The 19,094-nt window shown below is 43.7% G+C and overlaps 1 protein-coding gene across 3 annotated transcripts in view; it reads left to right on the top strand.

The window, feature by feature from the left end:
* SH3RF1 (SH3 domain containing ring finger 1) overlaps positions 1-19,094 on the top strand; it is a 333,338-nt gene that overhangs the window by 255,602 nt on the left and 58,642 nt on the right. For all 3 annotated transcript variants that reach the window (XM_086962420.1, XM_086962419.1, XM_086962421.1), the window contains exon 5: positions 5,211-5,513. In XM_086962420.1, coding sequence (XP_086818546.1) covers positions 5,211-5,513 — 303 coding nt within the window. The remainder of the gene's footprint in view (positions 1-5,210; positions 5,514-19,094) is intronic.

Genomic DNA, 19,094 nt, shown 5'->3' with positions numbered 1-19,094 from the left:
GTTATAATCTTGATTATGATGCGGTTATTGTCACATTCTATGCACATCCATACCTAGGTCAATGAAAGTGCTCTCAACCAGAACTACCTGCTCTTCATGGAGGAGTTTACCAACAGGACAGGCTCGGAATTGCTCTGGAGTTTACACCTCCACGGGCGGTTTTGTATATGAGCTAATGACAAGAATCTTAGTACTTATATCTTGCTCAATTCAGGTGCAGCTCATTGACACAACCATAAGTGAAAACCTACAATTTAAAAAATCATTAAGAGTAGTCACAAATACTCTGCTGTTGCCTGGATGTGGATGTAAGAGGTTAGCATCATTAGGAGGCTTCTAATATCTCCCCCTACCAACCAAGATCTAATATTAGCTAGGGTTGCTTTGTTCTCAAAGATATCAGTACACCAAAATATCAGGGATAGCGAAGTGACATTTCAGGAAGTCACATCACACAGACTGTGACCCCGATAGCAAATTCGTTTTTTAAATTATCGGGATTGGAAAATCGAGTCTAGAGATGTTATTAAAAAGTGTTTCTGACAGCCTGACACCGAAGCCAACAATTTAGGGATGCTAACTCCTTTCTTCTCCCTAGCCCTGCCTTTCATTTCCTAATCTATAAATCTGGTCTATTAAAATATCAGAGTTATTTGAGGAGTAACCTATTTCATGGGTAGCCATCCTGTTTGGCGCCATGATGTTGTTTCTGGCCTATCTGCATGGCACAATGAAATGAAAATAATACTACTTGTTAGCCTGCCTAAAATCTAGTTTCTGAAGCATGTAAAAAAGAAGTACGTCTTCAGTCAACCAATCAATAAATTCTTTATTTGGCCTATGTTGGCCATAAATGCGCACAAAACAATAAAACATCCACAACTCATCTCATATCTTAAGTACACTTGCAGAAATATGTCAATGTTAAGGTGCAACTTTTGAAAAGATCAAAATGCATTGCTAAAAATACATACAGAGAGCAAAAAACACCTTTAAAAAATACCTTATAAAAAGGCCCCTCTGCTTATTCTAATAAAACCTACCAAACAAAAACCTCCATATAAGGGCCTGCTATGTAAGTAGGGAATAATAGGAGCCACCTGAAACCATTAATCTAATCACATTTTAACCAATTTCCATGAATAGTACATTTATGAAATAGCTCACTGTCGCAGTTAATTTCTCAAGTTAGCAAAATACACCTCTGCCAAAAACCTGGATAAAAAGCAAAAGGTTTTTAGCAAATCCAGAAGTTGCAAGTAAAGTAAGGCTGGTCTCGCTCGATAAACATCCAGAGGTGTAAAAAAGGGGCGAATATACTTTTGTCTTAAGGCTGACCAGTTAGGGCAAATAAAAATAAATTGCCAAGTGTCTACTGCAGAAATCGTGTAACTTGTGTAAAAAGGACAGGCCAATTGCTTGTGCCACCTCATCAACAGCTGTGGAAACAGGTTTAAACGGAAGTAAGTTATCGGTTTTCTCCGATGGGAAGTCATGTCCAAAGTTAAATACATTTCCATTTTATTCAAGGAGGATACCTTTGTTAGTTTCTTTCAAATACCCTGAAACAAAATAGATGTATGTCTTCTTGCTTTATGCAGTACTTTGTGGCCGACATTTTGCTAATTTCTAAGCACTTACCACAGGATCACATCTCCTAAAAAGGGCATGATGACACTATCTTTCGAAGCAGTGTGTTTTGGTGTTCCTCACTTGCATATTATCCCCCACATGCATCAATCTAGGATTTTGCATTTCTTAAATAGCGAAAATTAAGGAATCGCTATTTAGGAAATGCAAAATGCTATGCATCAAGAAATCCTAAAAGTTTTTAGGATTTCTTAATTTTCGGAAATTGCGATTCCTCAATTGCGAAGTGCAATTAAGGAATGGCATTACATTGATTCCTATGGGCCTAGAGGCCCATAGGAATCAATGTAGTCAATTGGAAGGCAGTAGCAAATTGCGAGTGGCACTTAGAAAATTTCATGGGTGCAGGGGGGGGTCCAAAGGACCCCCCCCTGCACCCCTGAAATGCATTTGAAAGTGCATGTTTCACACACACATGTCCTAAGGACATGTGTGTCTGTAACTGGACAGTTTAAAAAATGCATTTTTAAGCATTTTTAAACAATTTCGCAAATTACCACGAGGTTGAACCTCGTGGTAATTTGCACTTCCAATTTGAATAATCGCAATTTTTTTTTAAATGATGCATAGCTTTTAAGGAATCGCAAATTTGCAATTCCTTAAAAGCAATCGCATTTTTGGAATTCGGTAAAAATACCGAATTACTCAAAAATGCTTGATGCATCCCAAACACATATTTAGGAAGTGCAAACGGCCGAATTTACCGATTCGCACCGTTTGCACTTCCTAAATAGGTTGATGCATGTGCCCCTATGTGTGATAGAAAAATGCGAAATATGATTCCTGCTACTTGGAATTTTTGTTAATTTGTGGAACTATGGCTATTGTGCTCAAGGGCCATTGCCCCGGTTTGTATGATGACTAGGTTTATTTTTTTTATATATCTTTATTTGCGTTTTTCTTATGCTTTTCCAAAATATCATACGTACAGACATTTTTTTACTAAAATCTCAATCCTTTACACATCTTATTTGTCTTTAATTTGTCAACCCATACACAATATCGATATACATATTTCACGATACCATCTTTGGGTTGTGGTATACATACAATGTGGTTATACTGTGTTACTGTTCAGACCATCATTCCTGTTTTCAATACATTATCTCCTGTTTTGGGGGTTTGCATCTCTGTATCTGTTTCGAAGCCATATCTTATTTTTATGAACCTTTGAACTGTTCCAATTCTTTGAACACAGTAGAACGTAACCCTGTCCAGTGGTGTGTCATATGTGCCCAATGTGCTCTATATCTTCTGTTAAGAGGTATGTGGAGTGGGTTTGTACCCAGGTTGTTCTCTCGCCTTCTTCCTGTAAACTGTCAGAGCAGTCACTGTCGCTGCCTTTGCTCGTCTCTGTGTCCCCCTGTTCATTATTATGTTAATCTTTCCTGCTGGCCCAGTGTTGCAATATTTCCGTCCATAACTCAGCTATAGGACGTTTGCGAAGCCCTCTAGCCTACTCTCTTTGCAAGGCTCTCTTCTGCCTTGGTCCACTTATCTACTGCCTGTTCCCATATCTTTATTAGAGGACCTTTCAGTGTTTTCCAGTTTGACGATTTGTCAACGTGCCAAAACTAGTGCTAAGTCTGGGAATGTGGAGCCCACCTTCTTAGCCTTTGGTCTAGGAAACAATCCAAGTAGGCATACCTCAACCATGCCCGCATGTTGTCTGCCCAGAGTGAGGTTTATCTGGGCCAGCACCTCTCCCCAGTATTCTTGCAATACTCCACATCCCCATGTCATGTGCGTGAACCTCGTATCTTGCTGCCCGCACCTAGGACATCCTCGGGCTTCCCTTCCATGCATAATATTTAACCTATGGGGTGTGAGATAAACCCTGTGCACATAATTAAATTGGATGAGTTTTAGTGCGCCATTCCTAGAGATTTGTTTCGGACTCCGCAATACTTGGGACAATTCCCTAGCTCCAAGGTCTCTCCTTATGACCCTATTCCATCCCGCTAGCAGACCCTCCAGTGGTGTTTTCACCATGTTGATCAATGCCTTATACTGCCATTTTATTAAATGTCTGTCCGATCCTAATGTGAGCAGCACTTGCAAGCTCTTGTGTTTGTGGTTCCTGTAGAACTCTTCCTCATAGCTCTTTAAACATATGTACTGCCATATGGTAGGTACTGAATTGGCCACCAGCCAGGTCATAATGGGCGAGGAATTCCTCCAATGGAATCAGCATTCCATCGTGATAGCAATCTCCCACTGTTGTTACTCCAGCTTCTGTCAAACTTGCCATTTAGGCACTTGAAAGGGAGATGGACAGTTTGCCTCCTGGAAGCCCCACCAAAGTCACGCTTGGTGCATATGGCAAAATGTTCGCTGTGAGCCTTCAACATCTTTTCCAGCAGTATAGTGCCCCCCTTAATAGTACCCACGGTTCCTGTATTGCCATTGAGGGATGTAGCAACCCAGCCAGTAGTTGTTGTCGGGTAATAACCAATTTCGTCGCATGTAGTGTCTCCGCATTCCAATCTAGTAGCCACTGGACTAGCTATTGCAGTTGGGCAGCCAGGTAATATAGTCAAACTCTGTAGCCCCCCACCCCCACTCGTCTGTTGGTCTTTGTAGTGTGGGCAGCGCGACTCTGTCACCCCCCCCCCCCCCCCCCATATTTCTTTGCGCACTAGCCTGTTATGCCCAGTAAACCACTGCAGTGGAATTATCATCGGGAGGTTCAGGAAATAGTACAGTAATCTAGGGAGCATAAACATTTTAGACAGTGTGATTTGCGCCATTGTGGGTAATTTAAGTGAACGGCAAAATGGGACACATATTTTAAGTGATCGCAAGACCGGTGCCATGTTTCCCTTGCGAAGATCTTCCAGCTCACGGAATACCTGTATTCCCAGATACCTAAATGTATGAGGGGCACAATTCAGGTCTGCAGGAAGGTCTACTGGGCATTGTGTTTCTCCCCACAGCGGTAATATGTGCATTTTCGTTTTGTTCAGTTTTAACCCCGCCAATTCCTGCTAGGTCCCCAGCAGTACCAGTGCTTGTGACACCCCTCGACTCCCGTCCCCTAGGTATAGTAATAGGTCGTCTGCATAAAGGAAGATGATATGATATTTCCCCCTATTCTCATTCCATGCCGTGGGCTTTTTAGTCTTAACAATTCCGCTAATAGCTCAATGGCCAGGGCAAACAGAAGCGGGGAGAAAGGGCATCCCTGTCTTGTGCCCCTAAACATATTGTCGCGATATCACCCCGCTTGTTGTATGATGACTAGGTTGTTGACGGCATTGCTGTTCACTTGAAATGTTTGTCATCTTATTGAAGTGTCTACATTTAAAGGGATGTTGCAGATGCTCCCAGTATGTCTTGCAGAAGAGGAGCACCTAATTATATCTGCACAGAAATCATTAATGGGTTTGGCCTTCTTTTCCCCAAGGTTGTAATTAAAACGACATCATTTTCCTGTTTGTGTCACAAGCCAGAATCCCTGTGGAAAAAAGCATTAGGAATGCTGACACCTATCAGGAAACTTCCTTTGGTTATAATCAAACCTTACTGTATACTTAATGTGTCATTGTTTTTGTTTGCAGTTTAACTCGGCGGCCAGGCTGCTGATAGAGCTCGACAAACCTTCAGGGTCGGGGATGGACTCTGGAGAAGGAACCTCAGGAGCCATCCACGGCAGTTCTACTCAAAAGCACAACGACACCAAGAAGAACACCAAAAAAAGGCACTCCTTTACCTCCCTTACCATGTCCAACAAGTCCTCGCAGTCCACTCAAAACCGACATTCAATGGAAATCAGCCCGCCTGTCCTCATCAGCTCCAGCAATCCCACTGCTGCTGCGCGAATCAACGAACTGACGGGCCTCTCCTGCAGTGCTCCATCTCAGGTAATGAGCGAACAATGCAACTTATCTAAGAGTTTTGCAAAAACGTACTTTCTGTAGCCAGTACTTGCAGCACAATATAGATTCAAGCTTGTAGTAAAAGGGAAATACAAAATGGGGGTAGGATTGCAGGTAACCTGCTAGTAGATGTGGCAAAGCCCTCCACGGAGTATCTGCAGCTGTAGAGGAAGGAGTCCACACATTAAAGAGGTACCATAAAATCAGGCCGTGATGATCCACTGCTAAACAAACGTGTAATAAAGTACCTATTAAGGGATAATCTGTTATGTTATTATGATCTTGCAAGTAAAATTTAAAGCTACTTGACTTGATAAGAACGTTAGTTGAACAGAGGAAAGACTAGCCAAACAGAACAGCGATCAAAGCTTTCCTGAAGATAATGTAGCTGGAGGTTAGGTCTATGGAGGGAGCATCCCTACAGAATGCCTGTTCCAAGAATTTAAATCCACTGAGCCACATTTTGATAAAGTGTGAGCATGCCACTGTGAATCCCAGACAAGCATCACCTAGCTCAGGGAATCTGGCTAAGAGTCATCCAGAGTATCCCAAAGCCCTCCATCATCATCCCTCCAGCATCCGAAGTAAGACTCCTGAAATGTATACTTCTACAGACCAGAAAACAGCAAATACTTCTTTAGCCTGTCTGGTTATGGGCACATGGTTTAATTTGACGACACCTCTGGTGACTGCGTTAGTAAACTATTGTTAGGAGCCTGTAAAAGGATCTGAAGAAGATTCTCCTAGTTATACAACTATGGCATCAATGAGATCTTTAGCTGGAAGACTACGGCCAATTAACCACCGGTCATTTATTTTGTATAACACCAGTTTGTCACGTTTCAACTACTTCCCAGTGCTGGAGCGATTGGTGTGATCCATTCGTAAAACCTTCAGTTGTGTAGGGTGTATGATTCTGATTATTGATATAGAAGAATATGTAGCTAAGACATGCATCTGTCTGTAGGAGGGTTCTGAAAATGCCTTGTCGGGTAAGAGTGGTTCCCTCTAGAAGGAGGGGTAATGGTCCCTTGAATAGTCATGGGAGGTAAAGGTTTCTTTGAAGAGGTTCATCCTATGATTTCTTTGAAGATTGCCACTAGTTGTTGATTCCTCTGTTCTGAAAACAGGAATCATTTTGACCATTGCCTCTTCTGTGCATTTATACTGTAGATGATCAGAATTGTGATCACATTGTGGTTGGGTACGAGGTGGGTTGTTCCCTTTTGAAGATATCTTGGAAATTAGGCAGAGAGTTTTGAATTGTATGCTATGTGCCGCTGGATGCTAGTGAAATTTTTTCCTGACCGTGGCAATGCTGGCATACGTTATTTGGTTTAGGCAATGTCCCTCAGACTTGTAATGTTACATTTTCTAGACTTTATTAATTATTTTTTTGATCCTGTAATAGATTCACTAATTAAACCGGGAAAGGACAATGTTCCTACTTAGTTTGATATGGTGGATTATCTGAGGAAGAGAGAGGAACCGTCTCAACATCATGAGGTTTTAGTTTTAATGAAAGACTGGGATATGCTCCAGTTCCACTGAACTTTTTACTGGCTTTACCACAAGTTAGGGGATCAGTGTTTATGGCCATGTAGAAGCAATAGCATGCTGGTATAAAATCAGCTTTTACATGAACTTTTGATTTTGATCCCTTTAGCGCCTTATAGTGAGGTATTAAAGATTCGCTGAACGTCACTGACACTTCGATATATCAGAGGTATTACAGGCTATTCTCCAAGGTTGTCTACATCCTTTCCCATTCAGTTAAATTTATAAACTAGCCATTTTTTATTTTGTTTTGGAAATATAAATGGTGCTGACAGCCTGTGGAGCTCATATATTTTTTTTCCTGTTCAAGACTTCCAGGTTTTACCTGATGGTTCTGAACAGGGAAAAATGCAGTCAGAACATCATCCTCAGAAGGGTGGATGGTGTGACATCCTTTAACCTATGGCCCAATGTCCGTCTGCGGACAGTCAAAGGTTCCCACCAGGAAAGTCAGTGAAGGTACCGCAAACTGATACAAATCCGTTTCTTGGCTCCAAGTAGAGGGGCAGGGATCTGCAAGTTTGACTGACAGGATAGTTAGCCATATTTGTGTTGGTGTAACGTATCTGCCAACTGCCAAAATTGATTCAATGGAAGGCTTTTGCTTACAAACCTGAAAGAGAAAACTGATTTTCTTGTTTTGTTTTCTGTAGTACATCCTTTGATTTGTTTAGCTCTGCTTGGGATACTGAGAAATTGATGCATCCACACTAGACGCTGGGTGCAGTATAGAGTTCTGCTTGCACTCTAGAGTCCTGTGAAAAAAGCATTGATGAGCTTGTGTTTGGTGGCAGGGGGTGCATCCACGAATTCTCTGATCCGTCCACATTAGCAGTAAAATGAGGGGCCTGGTCATTTCTGCCCTAATTTCTAAGCATTTACCCTTTGTGCTGCAGCCTTCAATCGCAAACTAAGGCAGATGTTGCAAAAGATCAAACCTGGCGTCAATAACCAGGGGGAAAATGCCAGTCAAATACCGATACGTGCAGATTTTTGTGTGGTGTGCACCAGAATCTGCATGCTATACCTCATTTTTCAGACAAGCCCAAAAATAGGCAATATGTATCACACTTGAAAAGTTCTGAACCCTTTTGTGTTGGATTTTAATGGGTGCAATATTTATTGTAGTCCACGCTGGGTCATTTGCAATTGAGACTTTTATCTTAATATGGAAATGGACAGGGAAACTCAAATTCTTAGTCTACAGAGATTGGGTGCAAGAAGCACAATTAAATGATCAGGATACACAAAGCGAAAATTGATTGTGTGTAGAATATGGTGATTATTATGAATGGAACAATAAAGAATCCATCAGAAATGAATGAAACCTAATGTAAACTGTTAACAAAAAAAGAGATAATGGTAATTTCTTCCAGTATTGATTCCTTTTTTTAATGGGTCAGTACTTCATAACACTGTACTCCTCCTCCTCCTCTCCAGTAGTTCTTTTTGTGCTCCCAGGTCCAAATCGAATAAATGTTTTACTTACCAGTCCCTTTTCTGTTGTCGTTCCTCAAAACAACAAACATTTGCAATGCAATAGGCCTCGCATTACTGAAAGTTTGAGCTATTGACTTTGCAAATAATAATGTTTTTTACATTTATTTCTTTTTTATATATATCCTAGCAGTAGCATAAATAAGCGTGCTGTACATTATGTGGCTAATAGAGGTCCTATTACAACTCCAAATGGACACCGAGTAACAGCCCATGGTATTGCACCGTTTTCTTGCTTTATGGATTTTATTACTTATGCTACTGCTGGGATATATATATCTTTTTAAAACTAAGAAACATTGTCATTTGCAACGTTTAGTAAAGTGAGACCTAACATTGCAAAAGCTTGTAGAGAGGGCGGCTGGATGCTTGTTTCCCTGGCAGTGGCATTGCTGTCCTGTGTGTGGTGGAATGCTTTGCCATACAGATAGTTCAACAAGAAGCTTTTACAGGCCAATATGAAAGGGCACCGACGTGATTATGAATAAAACCCTCAACCCCCTTCCTGGGGCAGGCTGGGCAAAGCAAACTTCACACAAAGCTGCTGCACCTGAAGCGAGTCACCCAGACAGGATGCAAATGCAGAGTAAATAAAAACAGTCTCAGATTTCGCCATTTATCCATTGACAAAAGAACTGATTTTCTGTAAAGGGTGGTTGACATGAGGGACAGGTGCGTGTGAGTCGCAGTGTTTAAAATGTGATTAGACTATGGGGCGCACAAAGACATGACAAAGTTTAATAGAAAACAAAAAACATCAAACTGCAAGTTTGTAACCGACCCGTACTGGCAGTACAATGAGTCCGCAAAGACACTGCCTGTGAATCCATATATACCCCAAATATATATGGTCGGCCCCCGAGGCAGTTAAGTTATACAACGTAGTTAAAAAACACAACTCCCAGCAAAAACAGCAGGGTTTATAGGATTTAATGTCACTTGGGGGGTAAGTATAAACACACTTACATTTACAGATGGTCTTATGTGAGAGATACAATTAAATATTATCAGTGTGTGCAGTATATACAGTATATATTTACACAAAGGAAAATGTCACGCTGACACTTTGAAATTAAGTAATGCCATGCTGAATGAAAAATAAGACCCAATAACCGTCAGCATGATATTATTTAACGCACGGAATAAAAGCAGCTACGCGAGGAGGTCTGTGCAGATCGAAGCGTCACAGAAGTCCCTTTCCCAATGTACCATGTTGCCATCTGCTCATATATGTCGCAGTGGACCCTTCCAGTGTCAAGAATAAACGTAGAACAATTGTCACCGAATAATTTTATTGGAAATTAAGGGAAAACTTTCAGTACGAAGAATATTTATCAAATGAACAAATAGATTTGGAATGTGGACGAATAATTCTGTCACCGGAGCTATCGTTCATCCTTTTCAGACGTAGATCGAAGAGAAGGGATCGTGAAGGGAAAGAGGAAGAATGTTCACTGCATCTGGATATAAATAGATTTAATTCAATTTAAGTACTGGATTTGATCATCCCCGCGGTGTGACGGCAGAGAAATAACCTGGACATTGGATCGAAAAATGTCTTCACAGAGCAGTACTAAGTTAAGAAAAATTACATAATCTGTACCTAACATCAGCTTGTTCTCCAAATTCCCACATTTTTTACATCCACATTATAAAAATCTAGTCATACACTTGCTTTTAGGAAGGACATGCTTGGCAGACCGAATTGAGTAAGAAATATTCAATTCATTTTGAAAACCTATCCACGTACTCCAGCGAGAGCTATGTGTGTTGAGGAAAAACGTCTCCCGGAGAATGTGTTGACCTATTCCTCCTGCCATTGGTTTTCTGTTGAGTATCTCGGGTACATATTTGCATTGTGTCAGTCTTCAAGTAGATGTGCGCACTTGCTTTAGTGTACGCTTGATGGAGAAGGTGCGCCAATCAATCAATTGAAATACATTTTTTTACCTGCTTAGGCTGATGACACATGCGAGAGACTGCTCGAGTCAACGCTGAGCCGACGGGGGGGAGGGAAAGTGAAAGCACGCGATGCGCGCCCTGTGCCGCCGGTTTCTCTGCCGAAGGGAGACAGGAGGTGGCATGCGCGGACAGGAGATGTGCACTCCGTATGCGTGCACATCTCCGGTCTGCGCGTGCCACCTCCTGTCTCCCTTCGGGACAGAAAGCAACAGCAATAGAGTCTCGCAAGCGAAGCAGTGCATGTGCTGCGTTCGGATGCGAGGCATAAAAAGGAGGCTGGTGCTTCAGAGCCAGGCACCAGATGTGAAAATGTCTGCAATGGTGAGTTCCTGATTTACCATAATAGGTCACATGCCCTACTCTTTCCCCTACAAGCACCCAGCTGTGCAACATCCAGTAAGGCTGGTCATTCATTGTGAATGAAAAAATGTGTTCAGATAATGAGCGGTTGTAGGTACAATTGTTCTACATGATCCTACCATCCAGTGTTGAGTTTGGACTTTTGCAAGTTGTTTTTCTTTGAAGAAGTCTTTCAAGTCATGAGATGTGCTACGACACTACCCTTGGTCCACAATGCGCCTGACTCCGTCCGAGATTTTTAATTTTTATTTTATTTTTTGCTTTTTTTTTGCCATCAGGTTTGAGCATACACCCAGAGGGCTCCAATTTGTAGCCTTCCTTGTATTTTCTTTCAGGCCCACATGGTTTCTTTTGCGCTTCGTCACTCTACTTCACTGGACACCTTTGGTGAACCATCAACACCCCAGAGACTGTAAGGGGGTGATGTAACAGATACTCTTTCAAAGTTGCCCCTGGTGCAGTTTTTAGTGGTTGGATCACTATGACTTCTACAATCTGTGCTCTTCCTGACCACAACAATTCCTTCTGTGAGTCAGGATTCTCCTTCCTTTGAAGAAGACCTTAAGGTACATAGAAAGAGGCACTAGGCATACTATAAAATGCATCAACAAATATCCTCCCAAACTTCAAGAAGGCAATCAATCAGGGGAATTGTAAGTGCACTACTCTCCCCTTAGGGTCTCAAGGCACTGGGGGGAGGAGGGTTAGCAGCTCCGTTCAGTCGAAGAGCCAGGTCTTGAGTGTTTTCATGAAGATGTTCAGGGAAGGGGAGCATCTGATGTCGATCGGGAGCTCGATCCAAGTCATGGCAGCGATGTAGGAGAAGGCTCTTCCACCTGTTCTGCGGATGCAAGGGGTTTCGGCGAGGGCAGCGGATCGGAGGTTTCTTTTGGGTAGGTGGAATGAGATTCTTTCGTTGAGGTATTGGGGTCCGGTGTTGCGGAGGCATTTGTAGGCGTGGGTGAGTATCTTGCAGGTGACTCTCTTCTCGACAGGGAGCCAATGGAGGTTCCGTAGGTGTTGGGGGATGTGTTCCTGTCGAGGGATGCCAAGTACGAGTCTGGCTGCGTTGTGCTGTATGGTCTGAAGCAATGACACACGTCCATCCGAATCCCTATAGCCCAGCCCAGAGACGGTACCCTTGAGCTATTCAGACCATTAGAAAGTTAAAGAAGTCAAACCAATGCCAAAAACCTGGTCCTTGAACTAAGAAGATACCCAGGGTTGTAAGGACTACACCTGTTTCAGAGAGCCTGGCAACCAAATCAGGGTTGCATAAAACGTCCCACACAGAGTAAAGCAGCACTTCCACAGGAGTTGGGCATCGAGCCCCAAGCACAGACAAAAGAGACTGCTACCTCCTAGGCCTCCGTTACCTTCGGACTCTGGTCGGCACCGAGAGAAAGCTTTGAACAAAGCCTCTCCTTGTGGTGTTGACTCGTCATCTGTCGAGCCCTACTCGATACAGGGGCATTGAGCATCCCTGCTGATACCCAAGGTTTATGCCAAAAGGCACCACCCAACCTAGCACCGAAGATCCGGTCGATGCTGAAAGCTTTGTTGACTGCTGGATCCAAAGAGTCAGGGGCACTGATAGTGACTTCAAGGAGAGCTCTATGCCAGGCAGAAGCATTTCGTTAGCCGTCAGGAAAGATCTAGGTGAAGCCTCCTCCATTAAAGCCCTCTAAGATGCTTCCTCGCAGGAGAAGGCTTGCATTCAAAGAACAATCCCATAGGATGTCCCTTTGGAGCCACACCAGAGACACACAGTGATAGGGGAACATGCCCCCTCCCATATGTTCCACCACCTGCTCCACCTCTGTTACCAACTCCACCTCACTCACACCACCTCATCTGTCTCCATCAGTCACCTGAGGGGTCCCCACAAATCTTTTCTGATCCAGACAGTCCATATGACCAGCCCTTAGACATATAAGTGATTACCTTTTGGAGGTCTACAGTGTGGACCTTCCAGGTGATCCTGTCCTTGACTAATATCCCATTAGGGCATCCCTGGCTGATTATACCATGAGGCCATTCAGAGGGCTGCTGCACACCATGAATGGGGCATGTATGCCATTGAGGAGATAGATGACTTACCAGTGGAGTCTTTTCTAAGTTGGAAAGCACAGTCCATTTTTACCCTTGCTTAAAGCCAGACTTATAGAGTTATACCACCTAGGGTGGAGAAATAATACAAGTCCTCACCTAGCGACCCTATCTACGTCACTGATCAGGTCCCCTGACTCCTTGTTGCTGTACACTGACTCCAGGAGAGCTTGTGCCCAATTCTCAGGCAATGTCCCTCTGCCTGATAAGGAGAGCGGAACACTTTGGGCAAGAAGATAGCAATAGGAGCTCCACACGCTGGCGCATTGCCAGTTCTGTCAGACTTCTGTCCAGGCACAGACGATCACAGTGGAGGAGATGCAGGAACTCATCAAATATTTTTTAGATGAGTACAGAAAGAGAGAGGAATAGATAGTGTCCGAGGGCAAGACCATCTTGAACTCCATCTTTCATTGTGTGGTCATCGCCACGGACACAGCCTCCAAGGACCCCTCATGTGGCACTCCTGGCTTTGCAATTCCGAATTCAAACCCAAAGTCCAGCAGCATCGCAACCTCCTGTTCAATGGGGGACATCTCTTTGGCTCTTGGTTGACAAGATACTATAAAAAATAAAGGACATGGAGAATGCCAAGTCTATAGTGCGGTGCAAACTATCTGCAAAAGGCACCTTTTGGAAGCAAGTGCCCAGGGGAGAAACCAAAGCTACATCACTAGACCAGCCACCGTCTCACTTAAGACATCAGCACACCTTACACCAGCTGGCCAGCAGGGACTACATCAGGAGTATATATAGGGGACATACCAGGGGAAAGGGCAGAGGTATCTCTGATACAGGAGCATCCACCTCTAACCCGTGACTCTCCACTAAACCTCTACCCGATCACACATGACCTGTAGGGAGGAGAATACAATATTTTCTCTCTCGTTAGGAGGAAAAACACATCAGCCCAGTGGGTTTTAGCAGTGGTTCACCATGGCTACTGCATAGAACTTTTCACAGTTCTCCCAACATTCCACCCCGCAGACACATCCTCACTAGAGACCAGCTCTGCCTTCTCAATGTAGAAGTACAACTGCTCCTGCCGAAAGGAGTAATACAGAGAGAGCGAGAGGGAGAGTACCTCCACACCATCATGAAAAAAAGGTTTATTCTCCCTACTTCCTCCTTCCCAAAAAGGGACGGCACCCTCAGTCTCCTTATGCGCCTCAGTCCTAGGTACAATAACATCCGTCGTAACATATCAATAAAGCAGCCCTGCAGAATGTCATTCTTCTCCTCTGACTAGGATTATATGTTCGCAGTTTAGCTCAAGAACACCTACTTCCACATGTCCCACCCATCTACGAAGGTGGTGGTGGGCTCTCACTTCAACCCCTACCTCAATGATTGGTTGATCAAGAGCGGCGACAGGCAGCAATGCCGCCCTAGCACAACTGAAGCCACTATTTTCCTACTCCATAGCTTGGGATTCTCCGTAATGCCACCAAGTCCCACTTCCAGCCTAAGCAGATTATAACGTTTCTGGGATCTGTATTGAACGCATTGACAAGGAAATCCTACCCCAACCAACAATGGGTGTTGGCTTTCCAGCAGGTGTGGCCTCTTTTTTAGCCCAACCATCAACTCAGTCAGAACAATGACACGGCTCCTACAGCTGATGGCCTTGTTCATTACTCTATCTTACCCCTTGCCAGGATCTTATGTATCCCTAACAAAAGTGCCACACAAAGCAATGATCGTAAACAGAGGGTCATTGGGAAGATGTAGTGTTGGTGAAGCCCAGCACTCACCGCTGTATGCATTTGTGGGACAGCAACAACTTGCTTCAGGGCAGGCCTTTCTCAGACCCGATTCAACAGGTCATCACAGGCACCTCCCTCAGAGTATTGCCCATCTCAACTCCATGACTTTGCAGACGGTGAGGGGCCCTCAACACAAGGGCCACCACATGATTTACCATGGGAAACATACCAGCTATGTATTACACAAAGCAGCGCTTACTCTTTCCAGCTCTCAGCACATTTGGCATAGTGCTATACGTCACAACATTCAACTCCTAGAGGAACATCCAGATATGGGCAACAACTCTGCAGGCCTGCTATACAGGACTCATGAACAAGTCCACTGCAGTAGTGCACCTACTAGCCCACCAACATGGCCACACCCATCCCCCATTCCTTCCTGCCTTCACTGTCTGTATAGACTCTACCAATATTTACATCCAAGAAAACCTTGGAAGAAGAGAGAGGCAAGCCCTGCCGTGCCTCTCCATTGAGGGCCTCGCCTTCACTCAGTCATGGAAATCGATAAGTCATACTTGAAGTTCAACTCCCTGAATACATAGCACTGGAATGCCTTTTAGCAGTGGACTTTGATGGCTTTCCTCAGCTGTATCAAATTTATAGGATTCTGCAGCACACTGCCTTCAACTTATGAACACCAATTATTAAAAAGACACAAACTTCCTAACACCTGGTTGTCACGCTCCAGAAAAGTAAAGCTTTTCTCTTTGAACCAGTCTTCAGGACAGACGTCAAGCCATGGTCCTATCTCTTCTCTGTGCCCTGCTTGCCAGCGTCACAGAATCACATCTGACACGTTTTCCTGCTGCTGCGTGACTACTTGGATATTTCAATTTGGTCAGGAACCGTCAAAGAGCCTCCACTAACTCCCTGTACAGGCACCATCCACCTTCAAAGTCTGTAGCATTGCCTACAAAAAGGAAAGGTCAGGCACGTCACCATATCTAACAAGCAAGGCTGAGGCCTCTATTGTGCTGTTTAACACTTTCAGAAGCAACCTCATAAGGATCAAGTCAAAACATACAACATGGAGAAGATAAGGCACCATACCTTCTCACTCCGGCTCTTTAGGAAGGAAATGAACACCCTCTTCTTCAAGTAACACTTCGTCCACGTGTGACCCTATGGCGGTTAGACCCCAGTCAGTAATACCCTGGTCTTGCCTGCATTCCTTTCCCAAACACATTATTTCTCTCTTCTACTCTCTTTAGTGTCCTCACCCATGTACAGCACTTGGTTGCTTAGTACCTAGGAGTGTGCTGTAAAATTCTGCCTAGATACAGAGCGGCATCACCTATGGCTAAATGCAAATGAAAGACCCCCGAACAGTAGGTACCCTGCAGTATTCTACATCGTCAAGTGGCCTTTTTTAAAAACCGGTACCCACTACCCCATTCATAATCCTGCTGCATGCCCAACACCCTTCGACATTGTGCTGAGCACTGTGGTGTGCGCCTAGGAGCACTAATAATTTACTTGTCAAGAGCGTAGCTACCATTGGTACCGCAGGTGCAATGGCACTGGAGACCAGAGCCCTAATGGGCCCATTGAACCCTGATAAATGTTGTATTTTACTATCCCAACGGTATCCAAAAGGGCCACTTTCTTGCTCTCACCAGGTTCCATGACATCGTAGCTACGCTACTGGTACCTGTGCAACACCAACTGTACTGTGACCATGTTTAAGCCATGTAAGGATTGGTCAACCTGTGGATCGGGTGCTTGATAGCCAGAACTCACTGATTTCCATCCACCTGGTCCATTTGGGGATATTTGATTATTTGAACAGGGACTAGTAATATTTAGTCCATGGTTGGAGCAAGTACTAAACCATTGATTTCATAAACTTGAGATGTTTGACCCTAGTTGGCTTACACCTTCAAGGCACGAGTACAAGCTCACCAAGTCCAAAACCTTACATGCCTTACCATAGAATTAAACGACTGTGACGCACCGTAGTCACAAAATTTGGGACATTTTCTTTCTACTATGGTCAGCAAGTGAAAATAAATGAGTATTTTTTATTTAGGACCACCAAATTATATTTATAAGCCGTCTTGGTACCTAACTTATGGGACTATTTCAGCTGAAAACAGGATGACATAAGATATCGTCCTGGTGGCTTTCTGCGAGCCTTGGTCCATGAGGTTCCGAGTGCCCCTGGTAACCACGCCGACTCAAATATTTTGACCGTACCCAGTTGATTCAGGAGAGGATGATTCGCAAAAGTGCATCAACAGATCCTGCTTCCCTTTCCCTTAACATTGTGACCTAAAGCAAACGATGATGAAGTGATGTTTTTTTATAATCAGGGGTGGAGTGGTATTGATCTGCTGGAGTTGAAGTTGACTTTTAAATCATATATAACTTCTGGCAGAAATACGGCGTGCGTTTTAAAAACCACCATATCCTTCATTAGTGGACGGCGTATTATGAACTTGCCTCTTTAGGTGATGATAGTAACCAAAAACAGACCATTTTAAAGTCAAAGGTATAATCATGTATTTGCGCACAGGCTACTCGAGCACAATTGTACAAGAGCAGCGTCTTACCCTCTTTCACTGCCAGATATCACCTTCCTGGGACACTTCTGCCCAGTACATTCAGGTGACAAGTGGACTGCTTTATTATGACCAAAATACCGGAGTCTGTGAGCTTCAAAGTGTGAACCTTCCAAAGAATACACGAGCCAGGGCTGAGAGCAACCAATCTTTACAGAAAAGGACCATCTAGTGGCAGTGCTGGCTGCTGATGTAATGACACGCATCGGGCTTCACTATTCGACTGCAATAATAGAACAGCGACTGAAGCACACTGTGATGTCTCAACACATTCACTCACTCACTCACACACACACACACACACACACTCACTCCCACTCCCACACATGCAGTCATGTGGAAAATCTCTTCAGCACCCCCCATAGCGGCAGTAAGCACTGTATACAAGTGCTATAATACACTACAGTACATTTACAAGTCACCAGACCTCCATCAGCCCTGCAGTTGTATTCCACAGCCTCGTTTCGCAGAGGAGGGTTCACGCCTTCACTGCTCTCGTGCTCCTCTTCACGCGGGCAGCAATATACATTCATTTGTGTTGGCTCATGTGTGATTGGGTCTCAAGCATGAGCTGTGTGCGAGAAGCTCATGGATTCCCCGATGCAAGTGATGGGAGTAATGAGGTGCAATGTCCCCTGCTTGTTTGTAAATTAGTCTGTTATAGCGGTTGATGGAACAAGGTGTAAAGAGCGACTAGGTCGTATGCTCTCTCCTGACACCTTTTTTTTTTTATAGGTGTTTCAGAGCAGGCCTCCAAGTGGGCAATGAGGTGAGAGATGGCACCACCTGCCTCCCCCCCACCTTTATCCTATTTTCTTTGTTCTCCATCCTTACTGCGCTCTTCCTGCACGTGCTGCTGTTGTCATGGTGACCAGCGCAATCTGCTGCTGTCCCCGTGGCTGGCTAGCAGCTCCGCGTCTACTGCTTTGGGCTCAGGGCCTGTGCGCGAGCCTCGGAATCTTTTGTTTGTTGTGATAGTTAATTCCAGACCCACAGAATTGGCCCATTTTACATTTACCAAGATCTAAGAACCTTTACCTCTCGTTTAGAGACAGCTTTAGTTGTATGGGTTTTGCCATATCATAAAAAAAAGTAATACATCTAAATGCATACATATATACAAACATAAAGGATTTTTGGGTCGGCCCTCTGTCTGCATTAGACATCTCAGCAGTCATTCACATCTTTCCTACACCCACCACAGCATGCAGTATGGGATGGTGGGTCAGCCCACTTCAGCCAGTGGCTCTCTTGCATTTTGAGGGACAGCATGTTTTTCTGATCACTTGGGCACATCTGCCTCAAAACAAGTGCACTTGTGTGCCATGGTATGGTGGACCAATAGTTTATTTGATAATGTTTTTTTTCTTATCAGTCTGCATCGTTTTCTAAGTTGTATGTTAAATTACTTCTGTAGATTACAGTAATTAAAATCCAGCAGTATGTTTTCTTAGAGTGAGCATCTTCGCTTGTTGTAGACTTACCCTGAAGAATTAGCATGCAACTAAAGATCCACTCTCTTCCCAAGATACTTTCATTTCCTACAGTTCGCCATTTGGTTATTACGAAGATTTACATACTTTTTTTGTTTTTGCTTTCAGGTCATACTTATAAAAATGTTTGAAATTCATAGAACAGCCAATGCTTGTTTCCCCTAATACTACTTCTGCAGATTGTCCTTAGTGGACAATCGACAGGTTTTTGAGGTGTGTGCAGTTGAACATTTTCCCCTTCTTTAGTCATGTGGAAAATAT

The sequence above is a fragment of the Lissotriton vulgaris genome, chromosome 3_1 (genome assembly GCF_964263255.1).
Source record: "Lissotriton vulgaris chromosome 3_1, aLisVul1.2, whole genome shotgun sequence".
Classification (NCBI taxonomy): domain Eukaryota; kingdom Metazoa; phylum Chordata; class Amphibia; order Caudata; family Salamandridae; genus Lissotriton; species Lissotriton vulgaris.
The sequence above is the reverse complement of the archived record's forward strand: the minus strand, read 5'-3'. Positions and strand labels throughout refer to the sequence as shown.